Source organism: Pipistrellus hanaki (assembly GCF_964339955.1).
Source record: "Pipistrellus hanaki genome assembly, chromosome: 10".
NCBI lineage: Eukaryota > Metazoa > Chordata > Mammalia > Chiroptera > Vespertilionidae > Pipistrellus > Pipistrellus hanaki.
This window is the reverse complement of record NC_140512.1, coordinates 60,372,071-60,392,729: the sequence shown is the minus strand read 5'-3', so window position 1 is coordinate 60,392,729 and position 20,659 is coordinate 60,372,071. Positions and strand designations below refer to the sequence as shown.

At 39.0% G+C, this 20,659-nt stretch overlaps 1 protein-coding gene across 8 annotated transcripts in view; it reads right to left on the bottom strand.

The window, feature by feature from the left end:
* The window catches only part of CADPS2 (calcium dependent secretion activator 2), a 434,503-nt gene that overhangs the window by 84,623 nt on the left and 329,221 nt on the right, over positions 1–20,659 (bottom strand). For 4 of the 8 annotated variants that reach the window (XM_084897688.1, XM_084897684.1, XM_084897685.1 and 1 more), the window contains exons 16-17: positions 19,659–19,782; positions 17,659–17,679 (exon numbers count right to left, since the gene is read on the bottom strand). In XM_084897688.1, coding sequence (XP_084753814.1) covers positions 17,659–17,679; positions 19,659–19,782 — 145 coding nt within the window. The remainder of the gene's footprint in view (positions 1–17,658; positions 17,680–19,658; positions 19,783–20,659) is intronic. The other 4 variants (XM_084897683.1, XM_084897686.1, XM_084897689.1 and 1 more) reach the window with 1 other exon arrangement.

The window sequence follows — 20,659 nt, the reverse complement described above, 5'->3', positions numbered from 1 at the left end:
CAGGCTTTATAGTCATGTGATTTCTAAGAGTGGAGAAGCCCAGGCACCTTGATTTGAGTTTTATTTACATTGTCCTTTTCACTGCTAAGACATTGGGTCTCCTTCAGTCTGTGAACCAGGAAGAGCTAAGATCTCACAGGGAAAAACTTTTTTTTTATAGTGTTACTGCTGTATGAACCATGAAAGGTTGAAAGAGATAAAAGTTTGCTATTATATATATTTACTTGGCTTTGGTTAGCTCTGGCCAGAACTGTGTCCTAAGAGTCTAATGATAGCATAAAAAACTTCCATGTAATGTTGCTTGTGTTACTGGAGCTTTCTTAAAGATTGGCTTTTAGCCAGGTTCTTTCTCCCATATATATATTCAGTCGTTGAAATTGATAAACTCCTCTTTGATTTTATTGCATACTATTTCCCTTCAATACAATCCAGATTCAGAAATTAAAAAAAACACACACACATCAGAATAATCTCCATTCTAATAACTGCCATGCCACCACTAAATTATCATGTAAGGAAGGTTTACAATAGCACCTTAAATTTCATGCCTAGTCCTTCATGCATCAAATGCCTCACATCCTTCTCCTGTGCCTTGAACTCCTTTTATCATTCTTTTAACTTTTAAATTTTAATTGTCAATTACAGTTTATGTTTGTCTAATATTATTTTGTTTAGTTCTTGCATAGCGGTTAGACAATCATATACTCTACAAAGTGTCTCCCCTGATATTGCAAGTACCCATCTGACACCATACATTATAGTGTTATTGACTACATCTCTGAGCTGTACTTTACATCCCTGTTACTACCAATTTGTACTTCTTACTCCCTTCACCTTTTTCACCCAGTTCCCCAACTGCCTCTATTCTGTCCTTGAACAGTGGAGGTCAGTCCAGGCAGATCCAGTGAGGTGGCAGGTGAAGATGACCACAGAGAAGGTGAAAGGGACCCCAGAGGCTGGTCAGCTAGGGGGCAAGCTGAAGGAGAAGGAAAGAGAAGTTTCCTGGACATAGCAACTGCAATCTGAAAGATATCATTTGCAAAGATTTAGAGCGTTGGGTGCTAAGGAATTTAGTCAAAAGCTCTTAATGTCTGTGTGCATGTGTTTCCCTTGACACATAATCAATAGCTATTGCATGCCTAGGGTAGCCTCATCATGTTAGTAGTGATAATCCATTTGATACTAAGATTTAAAGAAAGGCTTCTAGGTGGACCAGGTGTAGAGGTAGAACATCTTAAATATTTCTATAATTTAAACATCTGGGGTCCCCCATGAATGTGTGTGTGCGCCTCAGAGATATGTTATAGGTTTCCCTGTTTAAATAAAAAAAAATTATATATATATATATATATATATATATATATATATATATATATATATATCTGGCATTACAAATGCTTCCATATATATATATATATATATATATATATATATATATATATATATATATATATGAGGCCCAGTGCATGAAGTCATGCATGGTTGGGGTCCCACCACCCTGGCCAGGGGAAGGGGTTATGGGCAGTTGGCTGGCCTGCCTGCTGATTGAACTCCTGGTTGAGGGGACAATTTGAATATTAGCCTTTTATTATATAGGATACACACTGAGTGGCCAGATTATTATGCATTCAGAGATCATAATAATCTGGCCACTCAGTGTATACTCACTTATGATGCACAGTAATGAACCCTTCCTATTTTCAAAAAAATTGTCCAGACTTTGAGCACCTACAAACTCTGTTGAGAAACAAAGAGGTAGAAGTCTGTCAGTCTGCATTACTCTGGTTTTGTCCAATAGGACAACACCTCTTAATACATCTAAACTACTTGGATTTTCATGGTGCTGCAGGGCCACGCTGCTATGCCACTTGGTTTACCTGTTGACACATGTTCGCAAATAAGCCAGAGGGTCATCCATCAGTTGGTTTCAAACCCTGGAGTTAGAGAATGACAAATTCTACAGAATTGCTCATACAAGAAAGAAAGGTTACTATTTCAAGTATGTGTTTATCTGTGAATCACATTCCATATAAAAGCAAAAAAAAAAAAAAAATCACAGCTACCTGACACACTGTCAAGTGAGCTTAGTGAATGCAAGACCTTTCCGGGAACAGGTGTTGAACACTCGTAATGAGATTTCCATGCATCTTCAGAGGAAGGAGGTAAGATTCCAGCCAGAGCTGTGCAGGGTGTTACAGATCACGGCTGAGGGAAAGATTCTCAGTGAGAAGCACAGCGAAGGACACATTACATAAAATGCTTTGTTTTCTCAGGAGGTGCTTATGTTCCCACTGAGAACTTTTACAGAAGGCAAATATTCACCAAAGAGAAGCTTTGAGAGAATATAAAATCATTTTTCCAGGCCACAAGGATTAAGTACTCCTGATGTACTTTCCCATGTGTACATGAATCTTCTTTTGAATCTGGGCATCAAAATATGATTCAGGGAGCAGCTTTTGTCACATCGCTTCCAAGTATGTGAAGTATTTGTTTTCAAGCACAAATGGTTGTCTAATAAACTAAATGGAACCAGTTATGTTTTATAAGAAAGTTAAAACAATTTTGTCTCAACTGAAATAGACATGACATGAACGTAGGATATCATCAAGGAAGTGAAAAAGTAAAATACTAATCGGGGATAGTTATGATAAAGAGAAATGCTACGTTTATACGGCAGGTATTTCCTTCTTAAAAAAAAGAAACAAGGCGTCTTATTTTCTCTGGAGACCATGTTTCTATTAGAGAGTTCAACTCTTTTTTATCCATAGTGTAAGCCCATCTTTCTAACATCACCTCGCAAACAGCCCATCCTCTGCCCACTGTGTGCTCATCCCACTTTACTAAAGAGGAAGCATATCAGGCTCTCATATACAGAGCAGGCCCTTGAGTAATGTCACTTCGCTCAGTGTTGTTATGTTGATGACATTAGCTCTTGTTTATGTCAATTAGCCTGTGGTAAAATGGGTTTCATTATATGTCGCTTCACATTGCAGAACCTACTGAGAACAGTAGGGGAGGACTTAGTTTACACGAGTCTCCCTACCTTTCCATCCTGAGTATATGCCCTATTGTGGGCTTTGGTGATTGTCTTTTAATTTGTCTCAGTATCTGGCAAAGCAAGTCTTCACACTCTGTTCTGTTCTTTCTCTTTTTAAAGTTGACTTAGTTACTCAGTACCCTTTATTCTCCCACTTAAATTTTATAGTAAACTTATGAAGTTCTTTAAAATACTCTTGGGATACGAATGGAATCTGGGAGGAGAGCTTATCCTCCTATATAATAAAAGGCTAATATGCAAATTGTCCCTATGGGCGAGAGTTCAACTAACTGGAGTTAGACATGTGCTGACCACCAGGGGGTCACACAGAACACAGCAGGCATCCGTGCTGGCAGTGGGCAGCAGTGGAGATACTGCCATGCCAATGGGGCCCTACGAACTGTGGCAGGATGGTGAAGCAGGTGAGTGGGCAGCACCAAGCCAAGGTGGGTGTGAGCAGAGGCCCTGATCACCTTTCCAGTCACCCCACAGATGGGCCCTGATATCCAGCACGCCTAGGGACACTACCTGTGCATGACTTTCATGTACTGAGTCTCTAGTATATTATAGTACAGTACACCTCTCTTAAAGTTATGGGCTATCCCTACATCTACTTCGATTACTTTCTAGGACCTTTATTTGAGTTTCAAATTTTTCCTTTATATCAGTTTAGGAAGTTTTACTTGCTTTTGGTACAGTCAATTCCTGGATATCTTATAGTTTGGGTGTTCCAATGAAAGGCACTTTATTTTTGTTTGTATTTTCTAGCTTATGGATTGACAGTGTGGAACAGCAGCTCTCCATGTGATCTGTGGACCACTGGAGATTTCCAAGACCGTTAGGGAATCTTAGAGATAAAAACTATTTTCATAATAATACTAAGATACCTTGCTTTTTTAATCTGTTCATATTTACAGTGATGATGCAAAAGTAACGGTGGGTGAAACTGCTGTTGCCTTAGCGTGAATTGGGGCTAAACCATACTCATGATTGCACTCTTTATCACTATGCACTAAAAATACTCAGCAAAGGACAAAAACAGTTTTCATATGAATGCCCTGATGAAACAGTTAAAAATTATTAATTTTGTTGAATCTCTCGAGTATATTTTTAAATATCACCTGTGACAAAATGAGAAGTTTGCATAAGTGACTTCTGCACTGAGCTATCAGGATTGTCTCCAGGGAAAGTATTGTATGATTGAGCTGAGGGCTGAACTAGCTGTTTTTTGTTGTTGTTTTTTTCTTCTTTTACAGAGAACCAATTTTAGTTGAAAGGACTACTGATGAACAAAATTATGGTTTTTCAGACTTGGCTATTTGGCAGACACATTCTAAGAAACGAAGTAAACTGGTCACTTTAAGGATAATAGAGAGTTTTTGTTTCCACAGACAAAATTAAGAGCTTTCAAGGAAAAGAAGAATTTTAGAAATTTGTCATGAGATTGACAGCTTCCCAACCCTTTAAAACATTACTGGTCGGACAGGTGATATTAATTAACAAGGGAATTTTTTGACATAATAACCTTTGTCAATGTTTCCTTGATCAATACATGATGTCAAAAAATAGTGCATGGTGAAAGAGTTATTCAAAGTGCATGATAAACCATTTGAATTTAATGTAAGAACATGAAAAATTCATGATATGCTTTCAGATTCCACATTGCAATTAACCTGTAAGAAACTATTTATTACTTGTCAAGTTTTTTTAAAAATATATTTTATTGATTTTTTTTGCCCCCCTTCCTCCCTCCCACACATCCCCTCCCGCCCCAGAGTTTTGTGTCCATTGGTTGTACTTATATGCATGTATAAAAGTCCTTCGGTTGATCTATTATCTCCCCCAGATCTTCCTCCCCTCCCCGCTGTAATTTCACAGTCTACTTGTTGATATACTGTCTCTATATCTATCCTTTGGTTCATCAGTTTATTATGTTCTTTATTATCCACAAATGAGTGAGGTCATGTGGTGTTTCTCTTTCATTGATTGGCTTATTTCACTCAGCATGATGTTCTCCAATTCCATCCAGGTTGCTGCAAATGATGAGAATTCCTTCTTTTTTATGGCAGCACAGTATTCCATTGTGTAGATGTACCATAGTTTTTGGATCCAATCATCTGCTGACGGGCACCTAGGCTGTTTCCAAATTCTGGCTATTGTAGATTGTGCTGCTATGAACATAGGGGTGCATATATCCTTTCTGATTGGTGTTTCCAGTTTCTTGGGATATATTCCTAGAAGTGGGATTACTGGGTCAAATGGGAGTTCCATTTTCAGTTTTTTGAGGAAACTCCACACTGTTCTCCACAGTGGTTGCACTAGTCTGCATTCCCACCAGCAGTGCACGAGGGTTCCTTTTTCTCCGCAACCTCGCCAACACTTGTCGTTTGTTGATTTGTTGATGTTGGCCATTCTGACAGATGTGAGATGGTACCGCATTGTTGTTTTGATTTGCATTTCTCAGATAATTAGTTACTTTGAGCATGTTTTCATGTGCTTCTTGACCTTCCTTCTGTCTTCTTTTGAGAAGATTCTATTTAGGTCCATTACCCATTTTTTAATTGGATCATTCATCTTCCTTTTATTTAGTTGTATAAGCTGTTTGTAGATGTTGGAGATTAAACCTTTATCAGTGGTAACATTTGCAAATATGTTCTCCCACACAGTGGGCTTTCTTGTTGTTTTGTTGATGGTTTCTTTTACTTGTCAAGTTTTGATGCAATATCATAAAAGAAAACCTACAATTATCTAAAAAGTCAATTAAAATATTTTTCCCTTTACAACTACCTATCAGTAGGTGGCCAGACTTTTTTTTCATATACACCAACAAAAATATTATATTGGAGTATACTAAATGCAGAAGCACATAGGAGAACGGAGCTCTCTTTTATTAAGACAGCTGTTCAAAAGATGTGCAAAAAAGCAAGTTTTTTTTCTACATGGGTTTTATAAAGAAACTTTCTAGCCAGGACCGGTTTGGCTCAATGGATAGAGCGTTGGCTTGGGGACTGAAAGGTCCCAGGTTCGATTCCGGTCAAGGGCATGTACCTTGGTTGTGGGCATATCCCCAGTAGGGGGTGTGCAAGAGGCAGCTGACCGATGACTCTCTCTCATTGATGTTTCTAACTCTCTCTCTCCCTTCCTCTCTGTACAAAATCAATAAAATATATTTTTAAAAAAAGAAACTTTCTATGACTCTAATAGCATAATTTTTAATTATACATTAGTATTGACCGGTTTCACATACTTTTTCCTACATCTACTGAGATGATATGATTTTTGCTGCAGTTTTCTGATGTTGAACCACTTACATTCCTAGAATAAACTCCATTGGGTATGACGTACTATTTTCTCTGTTGAGTATTGTGATCATATATTTAAGAATTTTGTGCAAATGTATACTTAAGATAAAATGAGCTTGTACTCTCCTTTTTCTGTTGTTTTTATCAGGTTTGGGAATAAAGATTATATTTGCTTCATGAAATGAATTGATCAGCTGTCACTCATTTCCCATTTTATTGAAATTATTTTGGATACGAATTATTTCTTCCTTAAAAGTTTGGTAGAACTCAGCTCCAAAATCAACCTGGCTTAGGTATCCAGAAATTGAAGATCTTTGATAACTACTTCAATTTCTTTAAAACTTATTGGCCTGAGTTTTGTTTCTCATGCTGATTATATCAACATACGGTATGGTTTTTCAAAAAATGTATTCATTTCAGACTTTCAATTTTTGTATTTATTCATAATACTTTTATTTTCTGTGTCTTGTCCTAGTTATTTTCCTCTTTCATACTGTATCTGCATCTCCTTTTTCTTTTAAACAGTCTGATGGAAGTCTTTTTCTATTTTTATTCCTATCCTACAGATTACTTAGCTTTTCTTTTCTGTTTTTTTTTTTCTCTAATTCTTTTTTTCTTTATTGGTCAAGTTATTACATATGTGTCCTTATTCCCCCATTGTCTCCTCACCCTCCATTCATGCCCTCACCCCCCTGATGTCTGTGTCCATTGGTTAGGCCATTTTACAAAAGGAACTGGAATACTCATGGATTTTTGTATCCACAGGGTGTCCTATAACTAATGGTCCTCGGACACCAAGGGACACTGTAAACTGCTCTTTGGATGGCAGCTGGGAAGAGATGTATAGTTCAGGTCAGGGCATTTTAAAAGGAGATAACATGGTTATAGGTGGAAGGGAAATATGTGGAAAGAAGACAGAGATAGAAGCCACAGGGAAACAAAGAGATATAGGATGGAATGAAATCCATCCAGGAAAAGGTGGGGTGAATATCACAGGCAGAAGAGCTGGCTTTGATGGGAAAGACACCTCATATTTCCTGATGCTGGAGAATAGGACCCAGAGGTAGGCATGGAACCAGTAAGTTTTAGGAGCAGAGTTAGAAAGCCGAGGCGGGCATACTATGCTTACAAGCTGGAAAGATAGCCACTGCCCTCAAATACCCTGGTATGTGTCATTTAAATTTAAGGGCCAGGCCTATAATAGCCTGATTTGAAAAGAGAACATTGCTCAAGATTGAATCAAGGTTTCATTTTTATATCGTATTAGCTGTGACCATTGCTGATTGAAATTGTCCTTATCCATTACAACTCGCCCTACAAAAATAAATAAAAAAAAAAAAAGGAAAAACAAGGATGGATAACTCATTGACAAAGACTGTGGATCAAGGAGAGGTGCCTCTTGTGCAGGTCACAGAGCACCTCGGCAGAGGCCGACGCCGCGCCCACAGCAGCAATATTTTTTTTTCCTTTTTTTTTAAATTAAATTATTATCTGTGTACATATTTTAACATTACCCCCCCCCATACATACCCTCCCTCCCCAGAGTTATGTGTCCATTGGTTGTACTTATATGCATGTATACAAGTCCTTCAGTTGATCTCTTATCTCCCCCAGATCTCCCTACTCTCCCCGCTGTAATTTTACAGTCTGCTTATATTAGTTTCAACATAAGATGGGCAGCCACAAGCACAGCGCAGCATGGCGTGCAGGCAGTGGCTGTCTTACATGGATGAATACTTGCCCAGAATGAAACTCGGATAAAACAGAAAGGATGGTAAAGGAACACAGTCTCAGAAACAATTCCAGAAAAGAGAGAACTCGGTCGCCTTAAACGTCTCCATGGTTGGTCTGGAGCTGACCGAACACCTGTCCTTCCCTTTGGTCACTAAGTTACGGTAAACAGAGTGCAGAGTGTTTCAAGCATCCCCATCATGCTGCCTCGTTGTCTGAGGGTGCTCCTCCTGGCCTCATTCAACTTTTCACTTACGTGGTTAGTACCTGAGTGTGCAAAGAGCTACCATGACACTGCACAACACACTCTTTCTCTGTTTCAGCTAACTGAAGGTATACGAGGAGCGTCAGCACACTGTCACATCGCAGTGTCTTCATTGGCCTCTTCTAATAACAATCCCTGCAACTCCTGTTTATTTGTCCCCAAAACATCTATTTTAATCATCACCTGAGGATATGTTTACTGATTTTAACAAGAGAGAAAGGGCAAAGGGTGTGAGAGGGGAGGAAGGAAAAGGGAGGAGAGAGAGAGAGAGAGAGAGAGAGAGAGAGAGAGAGAGAGAGAGAGAGAGAGAGAGAGAGAGAGAGAGAAACATTGACCGGTTACCTCCTGTACCAGTAGGTGCCCCTACCAGGGATCAAACCTGCAACCTATTGTAGGTATATGCCCTGATCAGGAATCAAACCCTCAACCTTCCTGTGCATAGGATGATGCTCCAACCACCTAAGCCACTTGGCCAAGGCCCCAAAACATCTTTTGATGCATATGAATTAATCTGTTGACATTGTCATGATAACTAACTGGTGTGAACACACATTATATATTGTTGGATTGTTATCTTGAATGGCTAGTGTGGTGGAGGCAGAAAAGTTCAGCAAAAAGACTAGAATCCCTCATTCACTCCAGATCAGATGTGGGAAAGGTGAAGTGGTTTCGTATTACTTAAATAGTACTTGAAAGGGAACCTGATCGTAATGCACGGAGGTGTGCACACTACCTAGATTAAGGCTAACGGTGTGGTGAGGATGTTAATGACATCTAATTCAATGTTGATGAGAACATGTTGATAAGAACAGTGTAAAGTTAAGTTTCAATTGCATCATATTAGATGATAGGAATCAAAGTAATTCATTGCTATCAGAAAAAACTACCTTCTTAAATAACCTAAATTGTTCATTGACCATCTGAAAAATACTCATATTTTTTTTTAATGTAAAGTTCAAAAATAACTTTTAATTTGGTCGCTACCGAGATGATCGCAGACACTAAGTCAGTGTAGCTCAAGCAATGAGGTTTGACTGTAAACACCCTGCTTTACAAACAAAAAACTTTTGACTGATTTATAGAATTTTCTCAAACAGTCTAATGAAAAAGATATTGAGTCATTCTTTCTTTTAGAGCCAATTTGTCCCTAAATCATTAGGTGAGTCAGAAGCAGAAATGGTCACCAAGGTTTTACTTTTAGGCAAAGGTCTATCCTCAAAGCCACACTTTCCCAAAAGGAAGCACAAAATTTTTTAAATTACCTGTTGTACTCCTTTAAGGGTGAGGATTCTGTCTTTTACTGATGGACACATTATATTTTGCAGTGTTGTCAACACTTTAAGGGAATACAAAATTTCAGGTCTATCATTTAGTTATTGGTCACCTGAATCCATCGTACATATAATACTAAATTTAAAAAAATCAGATTAATAAAAAATCACAACTTTTAAGAGAAAACTGTTATCCTAGAAATATTAGTACTTCATTACTCCTTAACAAAAGGTATTTCCATTAACTGTGCAGTATTGTTATATACTTCCTTTTGTAAACACTCATCCTTAAGCAGGGCAATTTTACTTATTTATTATTCATCACTCCTGACAGCGAGTGCTAAATTAAAGTGCCACCCAGATGGCAAACACATCCTAATGACGTCAGCAAGTCACCACTGGGCAGCTTCTCCTCTCAGAGACAGCTAGCAGCTTGGCCCTCTGGGAAGCCATCTCTGTCCCACTCAACTGAGACTGAACTTAAGCTCGCTGGGGTGAGACCGGTAGCCTGGCAACCAGAGGCCCAGCAGAACCTCATGGCACAGAGACTGTTCAATCCATGCTACCTTTTGTGTAGGGCACCTCCGAGTTCCTGGGTCCACAGTGAACCCAGGTCTTAAATTGATGCCAAGGATCTCAGGTCAAGGCAAGCTCTCAGTTGTGGTTCTCACCTCTTTTGTCGTAAGTCACTATGTGATACGTCGTTTTCAGGGAAAAGTTGGGACTGATATTGGATACATTATTGTTGTTATTGTCTATAAGAAATCCTCAAATTAAATAAAAAAGTTTCTTCGTTAAAAATCATAGTGAGTTTGCATCAACGGGCATGTGATTACAAAGACAATTAGGAAAATGGGAAGTCAACCGAGAAATCAACCCAAAATGAATTTGCCTATTGGGTATGATGTTGGTTTGTCATACTTTTAATCTTAGGTTATAAATAAAAAGGATATTACTATTAAGCCAACAATAGAGTTAATGATAAAGTTAAACCAAAGAAGAAAGCTAGTTGGTTTTGCAACAGTGTAAATCTTAAACATTTCTTAAAATAAATGAAAGAAAAACACATGAGCTTTCTAGAAATTTTATGTTTTAAAAAGAAACTGTTCTGGTAAAACACATGCAAACAGTTTGCCCAAAGGGAAGAAGGCACTTGGATAAAGTTAATTTGTTTTATTTCATCTATTTAGAAGTTGTGAAATCCCTTTCTTCTGCAAATGTATGGTGCCAATGGGGAACTTGGAGAATTCCCAAGGATGGAAGCGAATAATGAGTCAAAATTGAGCATCATGCTGAATTACAGAAACAACCGAGCCAGGTCAGATGACTAGATATTGGTAATGTAACTGCGATATGGCTTCTGTGATCTCAAGTTGATGACTCCTTCTCCCTTCCCCAAAACGACATGAAATCCTAGTGTAATTTGTTTCCATCTTGATTACTTTTTAAGTGGTTAATTTTTGCTCTACGTTGTTCATTATTCAGCGGTTGGTTTGAAGGAATCTTTGGCCAGCTCGCCAGTTTACAGGTGTCCTCTCTGCTACAAATAGCGCCATCATGCTTTGTGCCATAGACTCATTCATTTATACGGTAAATATTTATCGGGAACCCACTATGAGCGAGGCACTTTTCTTAGCGCGGGAGATGTAGCAGCTACTAAAATACAAAAGCCCTGTCCTTGTGGGGCTACCATTATAGGACAACAGTCAGATGAATGAGGTATCTTACATGCTGGGTTGTAAGTGCAATAGAGGAAACTAAAGCAGGGAAGAGGGAGAGATACTCTGAGTTCGGGGGAGGTGGCGCATGTTAGTCACTTTCCACTCCAGACTCTAAAGGTGTGTGTGTGTGTCTGTGTGTGTGTGTGTGTGTGTATGTGTGTGTGTGTATGTGTGTGGAGAGATTCAGATTCCAGAGCCCACTCTCAGCCTCACTCTAGGAACCTGTCCTGCCTAATCCAGCAGCCACTCGCCACACATGGCCCATGAGATTTGCAACGGGGCCACTCTGAACTGAGGTGGGGTGTGAGTGTAAAACACACACCGAGTTTCTCAGACATGGTATGAAAAGGTAATGTAAGGTGTCTCATGAATAATGTTGTATACTGAATACATTTTAGAATGATATTGAATATACTATATCATTAACATTCATCTCACCTGTTTCTTTTTACCTCTTTAATGTGACTGCCGGAAAATTTTAAGTTACATGTACGGCTTCTGTCGTATTTCTGCAGAGACCACCACTGAGGACTCCCTTTCAAGGGTCCATGTCTCAGTTGTAACTGAGAGCAAATTTAACTTTATACAAGCTTTTACCAAGAAAGGGGAGGGAGGAAAACAGAGGAGAATAAGAAGATAGCGCTATCTACACTAATAAAAGAGAAAAATGCTAATTGACCTTACCTTCCCTATGCCCACATCCAATCAGAGCAAGTATGCAACTTAACCAAACAAAGATGGTGGTTAATTTGTATACGTTGAGGGAGGGAGGAGTGAAGACTGAGGACAGCTTAGAAGGAAGAGGGAGAAAAAGCAGAAAGCAAGGTGGCTGCCAGAGGGAAAGCGCGGGAGGGGTGGGGCAGGGTGGGTGGCAGCGGCAGCTGCTTGCAGGAATTTTCCTGCAAATGGGCTCCTAGTGATTATATAATAGTTAGACAGTGGTTTATAGTCTTCCACTAAGCTCTGTGACCACAGCCCAGCTGGCCAAGTCTCTGGTTCAGTTTCCTTAAAGAGTAATCATAATAGTAATGGTATTTGTTTAAAGATTTATAAGGAATAAATGAATACATGTAAAGTGCTTAGAATAATGCTAAGCACATGAGTTAATTATTAAATACTAGAAGTCCTTGTGCATGAAATTCGTGCACAGGGGACGAGGGGCTAGGAGGGAGCTCAGCCTGGCCTGTACCCTCTTGCAATCTGGGACCCCTCTGGGGATGTCCAACTGCCAGTTTAAGGCCCAATCCCTGCAGGGCCTGGGGGTATCAGGCCTAAACTGGCAGTTGGACATCCCTTTCATAATCCAAGACTGCTGGCTCCTGAATGACTGCTTGCCTGCCTGCCTAATCACCCCTAATAGCTCACCTGCCTGCCTACCCACCCCTAACCGCCTCTACCTGCCTGCCTGCCTGCCTGCCTGATTGCTCCTAAACCATACCTGCCTGCTTGACCACTCCTAACTGCCTCTACCTGCCTCCCTGATTGCCCCTAATTGTTCGCCTGCCTGCCTGATTGCCCCTAACCACCTCTGCCTTGCCCCTGTGATGGCGGCTTCATCTGGAAGGGCATCTGGAATGATGTCTGGAAGGTTGTTCGGCTGTCCAGTCCAATTAGCATATTATGCTTTTATCACTTTAGATCATTACTTTTTGAAAAAGTGATCCTACAAGTGTTAATTAACCCTTGACTTTTGTATGTGGCTGAAGTGTATATTTAAAAAATGCTTCAAATCAGACAGCCTTGGAGGCAAAGCAGCCAGTGGAAAGAGCATGCAGAGGGCTCTGGTGTCTGAAGGACGTGGGTGAAAATCTCAGTTAAGTTGAATCTTAATAACAACAGCACAGTCTTGTGCAAGTTACTTTTTTTGAAGTCTCAGTTACTTCTTTTATAAAATATTTTGGGTCAATTTGTGGGTTCTCTGTTCTATCCTATTGGTCTATATGCTTGTTCTTGTGGCAATACTGGGCTATTTTTTATTATACAATAATTGTTATCCTTCCTACTTTGTTCTTCTTTCTCAACAGTGCTATGTCTATTTGGACTCTTTTTGGTTCCATATAAATTTTTGGAGTATTTGTTCTAGATCTGTGAAATATGCCATTGATATTTTAATAGGGATTGTGTTGAATCTGTAGATGGCTTTGGATAGTATAGACATTGTAATTATGTTAAGTCTTCCAATCCACTAACACGCTATATGCTTACACATGTTTGTATCTTCTTTATTTCTTTTTTCTATGTTCTGTAGTTTTCCCAATACAGACCTTTTATCTCCTTGGTTAAGTTTACTTCAAGGTATCTTATTTTGTTAGTGGTAAATGGGATATATATATATATATATATATATATATATATATATATATACACTTAGTTTCTCTTTCTGAGAGTTCATTATTGGTGTATACAAATGCCATCAATTTTTGGATGTTAATTTCATATCCTGCTATTTTGCCGAATTTATTAATTCTAGTAGCTTTTGGTGAAGTCTTTAGAGTTTTCTGTGTTTCCTATGCTAATAATGACACTTTTACTTCCTCCTTTCCCATTTGGATACCTTTTATTTTTTTTCTCCTTGTCTGATTGCTGTGGCTAGTATCATCCAGTACTATGTTGAATAAGAGTGGTAAAAGCAGACAACTCTGTCTTGTTCCTGTTCTTAAGGGAAATACTTTTAGTTTTTTCCCATTGGGTATGATGTTGGCAGTAAGTATGTCATATATGGCCTTTATTATGCTGAGGTCTGATCCCTCACTTTGCTGAGAGTTTTTATAAAACACTAGTGGCCTGGTGCATCAAATTTGTGCCCAGATGGGGTGATCAGGGCTGATAGGGGCCTTCTGGCTGCCAGCAGGGCCTTCTGTCCCCCCAGCTGGCCCTGCCTTCCTGCCGGACACCAGATGGGAACTTTCTCCTGGCTGCCAGTGGCCAGCTGGCTCCTGCTGGACAGGGGAAGGGGCTACAGGAGGTTGGCTAGCCACAGGAGGTTGGCTGTGGGAGTTCACTAATCACTAGGGAGAAGCTCCTGTGAGCATCTGCCCCCTGGTGGTCTATGCATATCACAGCAACCAGTCGTTCGGGCTATTCTGGCATTCTGGTAGCTTAGGTTTTTATATATAGTTGGGTACTGGATTTTGTCAAGTGCTTTTTCTGTATCTATTGATAGGATCATGAGATTTTTATCCTTCATATTGTTTATATGATGTATCACATTTATTGATATTTGAATATTTTACCAGCCTTTCATCCCTTGAATAAATCCCACTTGGTCATGGTGAATAATCTTTTAAATGTATTGTTGAATCTGATTTGCTAATATTTTCTTGAGGATTTTAGCATCTATATTCATCAGGAATACTGGTTGGTAATTTTCTTTCCTTGTAGTCTGTTTATCTTGTTTTGGGATTAGGATAACATTGGCCTCATAAAAAGAGCTTGGAAGCATTTCCTTTACTTAAATTTTTGGGCATAGTTTGAGGAGTATAGGTGCTAGTTCTTCTTTGAATGTTTGGTAAAACTCATGTGAAGGACTTTGGGTGGCTGGAAGGTTTTTTTTTTTATTACTTCTTCAATTTCATTAGTTAATATTGGTCTATTCAGGTTTCTGATTCTTCCTGATTCAGTTTTGGAAGATTGTATGTTCCTAGGAATTTGCCCATTTTGCCCAGGTTGCCCACTTTGATGGCATATAGTTGTTTGTAATATTTTCTTACAATCCTTTGTATTTCTATGTTGTCAGTTGCTATCTCACCACTTTTGTTTCTAATTTATTTGGGTTCTCTCTTTTTTTCTTAATGAATTTACTAGAGGTTATTCAATCATATTTATCTATTCAAAGAACCAGCTTTTGTATTTTTTCTCTTAGACTCTGTCATTTATTTCCACTCTGATCTTTATTATTTCCTTCCTTCTACTTCCCCTGAGATTTTCTTATTCTCTTTCTAATTCTTTTAGTTTTAGGGTTAGTTTACTAGAGATTTCTCTTATTTCTTAAAGTAGGCCTTATAGTGCTATGAACTTCTCAGGAATGCTTTCACTGTGTCCCATAGATTTTGGGTTGTTGTGTATTCATTTTCATTCGTTTCCAGGAAGTTTTAAATTTATTCCTTGATGTCATTGGTAACCCATTCATTATTTAATAACATCCTATTTTGCCTCCAAGTGTTTGGATATTTGAGTGTTTTTATTGTAGCTGGTTTTTAGTTTGAAGAGTTGTTTAAGGAACTATGGACACAATGTAAATTAAAAAACAACAACAACAACTTTGGAGCAATAGGCAGTGGATAGAGAACATGATGACAAGTCTTGGGCAGAATTTTACTCTTTTCTACAAACTAACAATGGATAATGATTATAATGCCCTAGAGAGTGCTGTTTGAAAGTCTTATCCAGCATTTGCGCTCTCACACATTCAACTGATATCCTCATTTTTACTCACTTTCCTAAGCACCCTAACAGCATTTCTAAGTAACCCTGTTAACTCACAACCAAATGCAACTGAAGGAACAGAACTACATTTCTTAAAAACCTCTCTTCTGTTACTTCAGAACATTCTTCACTTGAGATTAGCTTTCTGTTCCATCCACTTAAATTACCGAGACTTCTCTCATTCTTTCCCCCTCTTCTCTATGCAAGCATTTAATTTTTAAAAGGCCCTTTTCCTCGTGTCAGGCTGTTTAGTTGAGCAGAGGCGTGGATGCTCAATGCATGTGAAGGAAAGGCTTCTGTCTGGTGGCAGAGAGGTAAGAGGGGACGACAGCACATGTCCTTTCCTGGGCTGTTTAATGGGAACAGGGCAGCAGTCTGCGCCCCATCCTTCCTGAAGGTGCACTGTGACCCCCTCCCCGCCCCTTCGTATTTCACAGGGGAAGGAGCGGAGCCCTGGAGGCGGGGGATCAGGACCCCCGGCTCTCCTCCCAGGGGGACTCCTTATTTACTCTCTGGCAGTGGGAGGGCCACTAACGGCCCTGGACGGCTGTGTGCAAACTATAAAAACCGTGTTCACCACAAGGCTGTGGGGGATAAAGTGCCATGAGAGGTTTTGAAAAAGTTTGTTAAAGAGCACTGGCCTGTTGCTGTCACAATGGGCTGTCCTGAAAGGCACTGGCAGTCTCATTCTTTTTTCCTGATTCATTTTTTTCTAAAGTGCCCTTATAGACCATGATAGGTGGGTTCTCTTCCCTTTTCCTGGCTCTGAGTGTTTTGTTCCTGACTCTCACAGGGGTCAAATACTTTAGAAAAATAGAAGAAGAAAAAAAGAAAAAAAAAAGAAAAAAAAAAAAGGAAAATGTAGGGAAAAAGAAACGAAGCCTTAATAGAAGACTTCAATTAAAAACAACCCAAGCAAACTTGTCTATAACACTGCGTGCAAAATTTGACAAAATAAGCAAACTGGGACTGGAAAGGTTCACTCATCACTTTCTCTCCAGTTTACAGATGAAACTAACTTCTTGTCTCTCTCCAAAGTATCCAGTACCTGCTTCATGGCAGTGGCACAGTCCTGGGCGCTGGGGATACAACAGTGACTTGGGAATACAAGTTCAGTGAGGACCCTGCCTTCATGAGGCTGGAGAGGAGATGGGCAGGATAAATAGGTAACAGCAAATGAAACTAAAATAACTCCAGCCCTGGCTGAACAGCACAGCTGGTTGGAGTGTTGTCCTGATGCGCCAAGGTTGTGGGTTCAAACTGCAGTCAGGGCACATACAAGAATCAACCAATCAATGCATACACAAAAGAAACAACAAATCAATGTTTCTCTTCCTCCCTTCTCTCTATTTCTCCATTACCCCCCCTTTCTCTGAGTCAATAAATAAAAATATTCAAACATAAAAGTTGCGACTGTGATAAGTGACACTAGAAAAAAGTAACAAAACCTTTCAAAATCGACTCTCTCCCAGCAATTTCTTGAGATGGGATTTCATAACCTCTACTCCTCCCTACGATTAACAACTGCTTCCTTTTTATTTAACAGCATTGGTGTTAAAGGAAAGATGGTTCTCTTTTCTGGTTGAAAGAGCCCTTCAGATACTGGCAAAATAAGATTAGCATCTATGCTTAAAAAGTAACGCATCCCATTAACACAGCCCCAGGTGCTTTGCTCTGAATTCATTTCAGAAACAGGCGCTGAACTTTTATAGAGATAAATGGCCTGTACATTTCCCTACAAAGCATTCGTTCGCCACAGTTCTGATAAAACCCAAGTTTCCTTCACCATCTTAAAGTGATCCCAGTGGAGTCCTGAAAAGGAAAGGGCTACTCATGACATCACAACACAGCAGCAACATAGCATGCACCATCAGAGATAACACGGGCATGCACAGGCATCGGTTACCTGTTTCCTTTTCTGCTGGGCCTAGAACATAAGAAAAGACAGTTTAGGAGAGAAGCAAACTCTGCCCCTGCTCCCTGCTGCTCCCATAAGACAGTAGGCCCAACCAGCCAAGAAAAGCAGCCCACTTCCCACCAACTGAGATGTGACTTTGTTCTTAGTCTGATCCTAAGCACAAAAGAAAAGCTCTTTATTCTTAGACACAAAACAAAGGGAGGAGGGAGATAATAAAACACATAGAAGTTTTTCTCATCCAATAAGCATGCCTTTTTTTTTTTTTTTTTAAAGGAGACTGCTCAGTAGACCAACCTGACTAGATTTCTAGGATCCATTTTCTAGAATAGTCTCAGATAGGGAAGGGAAAGTTCCAGAAAGAATTAGGTAATGGTCAAGCTAATGAACTGAAATAGACAGTTAAGAATAAAAATAATAAAATAGATCCAGACCAACAGAAGCATGGAACAGATTGACAAATCTCAAAGGGAAGGCGTGTGTGTGTGTGTGTGTGTGTGTGTGTGTGTGTGTGCGCTGGGGACTGACAATAGTGTGGTGAAGGCCTGGGGGTGCAGGTGTGAGGTGGAGGGGTGCAATGGGGGGAAAAGTGGGACATCTATAATACTTTCAACAATAAAGATACATTTTAAAAAAAGATTTTCATCTTTTTTTTTTATATAGGATTCATGATATTTAGATAAAGCAGTACTGCATTTATTCAGGTTATCCACATTTTTCTCATTGCCAGATTTGAAAGGTTTTAATATGTCTACTTTTATATTAATTCTTTCAACACCCATTATTCCCAAAACATGAAAACCAAACAAGTATTCAAAATGTGAAAACCAATCTGTTTATCTTCCACTTTCCCCAAATGATCTAATATTCATTGCTTGTGCTTTAACACAACATGATATCATAATTAATGATGTTAAACTGGTAACTAAGGAGGTTTCATGTTGTTCCTCTCGTGATATAATATTGGTTGCTATAGTGATGGGATGGCTTTTTTGTTAATCACTTAGGAGGTTGGTTATCACATGCTCGTTAGAAAGCTTGATCAGATTTGGAGAGAAGAAAGGATATAACACCGCCAATTATAGTCATCTTTTCCATTGTCACCATTTTGATGAAACTATTATAACAGTATCTCATTAATGCATTTATAATTCATCACGTAAAACTTTATATTAAAAGCGACTAAATTTTTTTCTAATGATTTACTTTTTATAGTTAGACACAAATATTTGACATTGCAAGCTTTTTCCTTCCCTAAGTAAATGGTACATGTGTGGAACAAGCTAGTTTTATAATCAGAGTGGAAAATTGAAGGTCCTTTCTATTACTTTTAATTATATCAATCAAAGGACTGTTGAATAAAAACTGCTTGTGTGACTTGGTCACAAATTTCAACCTACTTATTCCTAAACATCTTACATGACAGTTTCCTTAATGAATAAAACCTGAAGAAAGAGGGAAAAAAATGCACAGTCCTCTCAAGAGATCTAATCTTCCAATGCATCAATATACTGCAAGCAATTAAAAGTTGCAAGTAATTCTATCCATTTATTTCCGCCCTCATGATAATCAACAAGTTTCCCCCTTCTCCGAGTGACACTGCAGAATAGAAAATAAAGTTATGTAATGCTACGCTGTTACTGATCAGGAAAGAATACACCGTCCATAGTTTAAATGTTAGACATACTTACAGTAATGCCAAAAAACACAACCCATGAAAACACCTCTTGGTTCCTTGCAAACTCAAAATAAGAACAAAGGACAACTTAAGCACGAATCCTGGGTCTTTCATTCAAGCAGAGTCCCAGGAGGCATATTAAAGCAATGAATAGGAAAAAGCTCTTCAGTTCACCAGCTGAGATTTTAATGAGACATTTCCCTTTGCCAGGGCACAGGTTTGTTCAGAAAAGGAAAGGGCTTCTCACAGAAAATTCAGTTAATAGGCATTGTTGGCTCTCGCTGCCACTTCGGCAATTGCTCACTGCACTGACCTTCTATTTTGGCATATTCTGTGAGTCTAGTGTAATTGATCAAGGCGGCTTTCTCCAGACATTTTCTGACCACTTTTTTCACCTCTTCTGCTGGTATGGGAGTGGCAATATCTTTCATTAAAACCTGGTGATGGGAGAGCGAGAGAGAGAGAGAGAGAGAGAGAGAGAGAGAGAGAGAGAGAGAGATTGATTTTGTATAAAATACTAAAAACAAATTATACAAATTGTTCTAGACCTGACCATGTAATAGTAGGAGGGGTCCTAGGTAACACGGGGAAGTAATTACTCGGCACTTCACAACTGGGCAGTAACCCTCTAATCTTGGCTCCTCCTGCAGAAGCCTCATTTGTGCACATCAAAACCTCCCACAGGCCAAGCCACCATTCAGTGTGACTGTCACTCTCCCCCGGGGACCCGTGACACCATTAGAGCAGCTGTTTCAGATCAGGATTACCATCACTGGGACAAGCAATAAACAAAGTTTGTCCTCCCTGCCTCTTAATTTCAAAGCTTTCAATGTCTTGAGCAACATAGATAAGAACAATAACAAAACTCCATTAAGAAAAAGCATATTTTTTGTGCTCTATAAAAATCAAGACTACTGCTTTCACTAATTAAACTTTAGTTACTATGATCTACTCAGGAGGGAGAAAACTTCTTTGTCTCAGTGAAATGTAGTTTCAAGTGTTGAAAGACATGGAAACTTTATAATTTAGAAAAAACTGATTATTCTCCGTTGGGTTCCTAAATTGTGTTTTTGGGCTTTTCCCTTTAAAAATATTACTATTGGTAAGGGGGAATACAGTTATATCCATAATTCAAAATACAATGTACTTAAACACTCATTTAATGACTGATAACTTTCCTTAAAACTTTCCTAGTGATAAAACTGCTCACAATAAGTTTTGATTACACTCTTAGTCAAACTCTATTTTTCATAAAGTTAATGGCTTTATCCTGATCTGCTTACATTCAAATTATAAAGTATATAGCAAACTGTT